At 27.8% G+C, this 4,252-nt stretch overlaps 1 protein-coding gene across 1 annotated transcript in view; it reads left to right on the top strand.

Annotated features, from left to right (window-relative positions):
* The window catches only part of LOC107701601 (phosphatidylinositol 3,4,5-trisphosphate 5-phosphatase 2A-like), a gene marked incomplete at its 5' end in the record, with an annotated part of 30,756 nt that overhangs the window by 11,429 nt on the left and 15,075 nt on the right, over positions 1-4,252 (top strand). The window contains 3 exons of the mRNA XM_016503647.1: positions 2,647-2,837; positions 2,933-3,071; positions 4,072-4,171. Of these exons, the coding sequence (XP_016359133.1) occupies positions 2,647-2,837; positions 2,933-3,071; positions 4,072-4,171 (430 nt within the window). The remainder of the gene's footprint in view (positions 1-2,646; positions 2,838-2,932; positions 3,072-4,071; positions 4,172-4,252) is intronic.

Here is a 4,252-nt window from a genome sequence, read left to right as displayed (position 1 = left end):
AACAACTTAAAATATAAAACTTAAAGCTTTCAATTAAATTTTAGTTTAGTTTTTTGGAAATTTTGGTAAGCGCTTTTGGCATTTTTATTAGTTTTAGGTTTTTGTTATTGTAGCATTATTTATATACTATTGTATTACTATATAATTATATGATATAATATTACAGTTTTTGTTAATAATTTGAATTAGCTTTTATTTGTATATTTTCAGATTTAAGTTAAATTTGACAATTTTATTATATGACAGTTTTGTTATTGTATTATTATTTATTTGCTATTATAATTTTTATTAATAGTTTGAATTCGTTTTTTGTTTTATATTTTCAATTTAAATATCATTTTAGTTCAATATAATTTTACTGTTCTATTTTTTCATTAATATTTTTTGAATTAGCTTTTATTATATTTTCAGTTTTCAATTTCATTAGTTTAATATTTAAAAAATTGTATGTGCTTTTGACATTTTTATTAGTGTTAGGTTTTTGTTATTGTGGTGGTATTTATATATTATATATTTTTATTAATATTTTGAATTAGGTATTATTTTTATATTTTTTCGTTTTTAAGTTCATTTTAGTTTAATTTTTAAAAATGTTATGTGTTCGTACATTTTTATTAGTTTTAGAATTTCATTTTAGTTTGGCTTTAAGAAATTTGTACATGTGACGTTTTTATTAGTTTTAGGTTTTTGTTATTGTAGTATTATTTATATACTACTATAGTTTTTATTAATATTTTGAAATAGCATTTATATTTATAATTTCATTTGTCAATTTTATTTTCATTTTTAGAAATATTGTTAATTTTTTTTCATCATTTATCATATTTATTCATATATTTATTTATGATTTTTATTTCAGTTTTTTATTTTAATTAATTAATTAATTAAACTTATTTCAGTCAGTTCCCAAGTCAACATTTCTAATTGTTCTAAGTTTTTCATTCTAATATTTATATTTTGATTGCAGTTAACAGGAATGTTTTTCATAGTGCTAGGTTCGGTTAATGTTCATGTTGATGTAGGTACTGTGGTTTAATAACATCCATGTTATTATTAGTGAGCTCAGACCGAACTATCAAAGCATGTGTGAAAACAGTGTAAATGAAGAGAGAGAGACTCATAAATGAATCTTCCAGATGAAATCCAGCACATAAAAAGCTGCCGTGTGTGTATTTGTGTTTAATGATCCTGCGACTGTTATGACTGTGACTTTATTAGAGTTTAATGTGTTTTTCTGTCGTGGCGCTTGTCTGTGTTTCTCATCTGGCAGTTGAACTTTCCGCAGTGACTGAACGAGTTTGATCTGCGCACGCACGCACGCACGCACGCACACACACACACACACACACTGCTAACTCACTGTTCTGAGACTAACTCAAGCACCTTACCAGTCAGGTGCTCATCACTATGTTTGTGATTAGGTTATATACATTTATTTATTTGCTTGTATTAGGGCACGATTAATCAAAATAAAACCAAAATCCTTAAAATGAAATTAAATTAAATACTCTTATTATTATTATTATTATTATTATTATTATTATTATTATTATTAAATATTATTACTTTTGTTTTATTTTACAGTACAATAATACTATAATGTAATTTCTTTATTAAATTAATTTTTACACTTTTATAATATAATTTAATTATAATAATAACAACTACAACAATAATAATAATAAACTAGAGTCTAGTGTAAGGATTTCCAAATGTACTCATGCTAAAATCAACAGTAAATCCACATTTAAAGCTGATATTTTAAACGTTTTAACGCACGCACGCACGCACACACACACACACACACACTGCTAACTCACTGTTCTGAGACTAACTCAAGCACCTTACCAGTCAGGTGCTCATCACTATGTTTGTGATTAGGTTATATACATTTATTTATTTGCTTGTATTAGGGCACGATTAATCAAAATAAAACCAAAATCCTTAAAATGAAATTAAATTAAATACTCTTATTATTATTATTATTATTATTATTATTATTATTATTATTATTATTATTATTATTATTATTATTATTATTATTATTATTATTATTATTATTATTATTATTATTATTATTATTATTATTATTATTATTATTATTATTATTATTATTATTATTATTATTATTATTATTATTATTATTATTATTATTATTATTATTATTATTATTATTATTATTATTATTATTATTAAATATTATTACTTTTGTTTTATTTTACAGTACAATAATACTATAATGTAATTTCTTTATTAAATTAATTTTTACACTTTTATAATATAATTTAATTATAATAATAACAACTACAACAATAATAATAATAAACTAGAGTCTAGTGTAAGGATTTCCAAATGTACTCATGCTAAAATCAACAGTAAATCCACATTTAAAGCTGATATTTTAAACGTTTTATAGCTGATATATTTTTCTAAAATACTTTACTTTTTACAGTGAAATACTGCAATAGCAATATTTCTTATAAAAAAAATGTATTATATAAATAGGGTATTATTTAAATAAAATAAGTAAATAATAATATATTATTATTATTTTATCAATCACAATATATAATCACAAAATTTTGGCCAAATTTTGCAGCCCTACAAACAAGCATAGCAAACTTGGAATTTATTATCGCATTTTAGATCGCAATTTTTACCAGAAAATGTTACAGCAATTTGATTCCCAAATCATGCAGCCCCAGCTCGTATTATTTATTAGTTTTTGTCTGTTTCCCAGGAAACAAAGGAGCAGTGGGCGTGTCCTTCATGTTCAACGGAACGTCGTTTGGTTTCGTTAACTGTCACTTAACGTCTGGCAATGAGAAAATCCACAGGTGTGTCTGGAGTAATAAACACACAGCTCACGGTTTGTTTGGCAGCCGTTCTTCAGTGAATGTGTGATGCACTAATGACCTCTGACCCCCGGCAGACGGAACCAGAACTATCTGGACATCCTGCGTCAGCTGTCGCTGGGCGATAAACAGCTGAACTCCTTCGACATCTCGCTGAGATTCACGCATCTCTTCTGGTTCGGCGATCTCAACTACCGGCTGGACATGGACATACAGGTGAACTGCCACGAGACAAGCGTGAAAATGACATACTGTGCCTTTAACATGATTCATGTGTGTCTGTGGTAGATATGGTGAAGGTTATTTGTTATTTTAATATTTTATATTTTTTCTTATTCTCTTTTTCACTTTGGAAAACAAAGTTGTTTTTAAACGTGCTATAGAAAGAAAGAATCTTCCTACCTTATTTGTAATTGAAATTCATTCCCTTATCCATCATCATAACGTTTACAATAGCTACGTTTTAGCTCATGTTGCCAGATTATGCCTGTACTTTTTGTTGTCAAAAATATAGGAGAATATGTTTAAAAAAATTTTTTTTTTTTTAAGAAAAACATGAAATTTTTTATTTATTTAATATTTTTATTTTATTTTATTGATTGCATTGATTAGTTTGGCATCAATAGGGGTTATGCGCAACAGACTTCCGTATTCTGTTAACCGGGTCTCGTCGCTTCCGGTTCAAGCGTTTTGCATATGCTTCGTTAAATATGAAGCAGTAATATACTCAAGATTTAAAGAAGTAATGTCCATCACATATGCGCATTGATATCTAAAAGTTTTTATTTTTATTCTTTTCACTAACATTTATATAAAAAATTGAATAAAACGGCAACAATAAAAACAGCTAGCTAGTTTAACTGATTATCGTAAAAGTCCATAGATATCGCTATTATTTATTACAGCTATTCGCACGTTCTCCGACAAGCGGTAGCGATGAGACCTGTTTTCCGGGTTTGGTCAGGTGACGTTCAACATATACTCTATTCCAAGTGGACTGAATCAGAATCGCATACTACCATATTACCATACTTGCATACTGTATTGTAGTGTTTCTGCAGCATGCGTACTGTATGCAGCGTATGAATTTTTCTGAATGCATGATCTGTTCCATTTGTCTCTAGTGTGTACTGCGCAGTGAACAGTACTCTAGTGTGCTCAGTAGTGACCGGTGTGACCCGCACAGCTGTGAGTCTGAACTCTCTCTCTCTCATAGGAAATCCTCAACTACATCAACAGGAAGGAGTTTGAGCCATTGTTGAAGGTGGACCAGCTAAATCTGGAGAGAGAGAAGAACAAGGTCTTCCTTCGCTTCAGTACGCTTATACTATTTGTTTTAAATGTAGTTTTTCTCTTGGTTATTTAAATGTGCTTTGAGATCAGCATTTCCTTTCCCT

The sequence above is a fragment of the Sinocyclocheilus anshuiensis genome, unplaced genomic scaffold (genome assembly GCF_001515605.1).
Source record: "Sinocyclocheilus anshuiensis isolate Anshui unplaced genomic scaffold, SAMN03320099.WGS_v1.1 scaffold2055, whole genome shotgun sequence".
In the NCBI taxonomy this organism is placed as follows: Eukaryota; Metazoa; Chordata; class Actinopteri; order Cypriniformes; family Cyprinidae; genus Sinocyclocheilus; species Sinocyclocheilus anshuiensis.
This window is presented reverse-complemented; position numbering and strand designations above follow the sequence as displayed.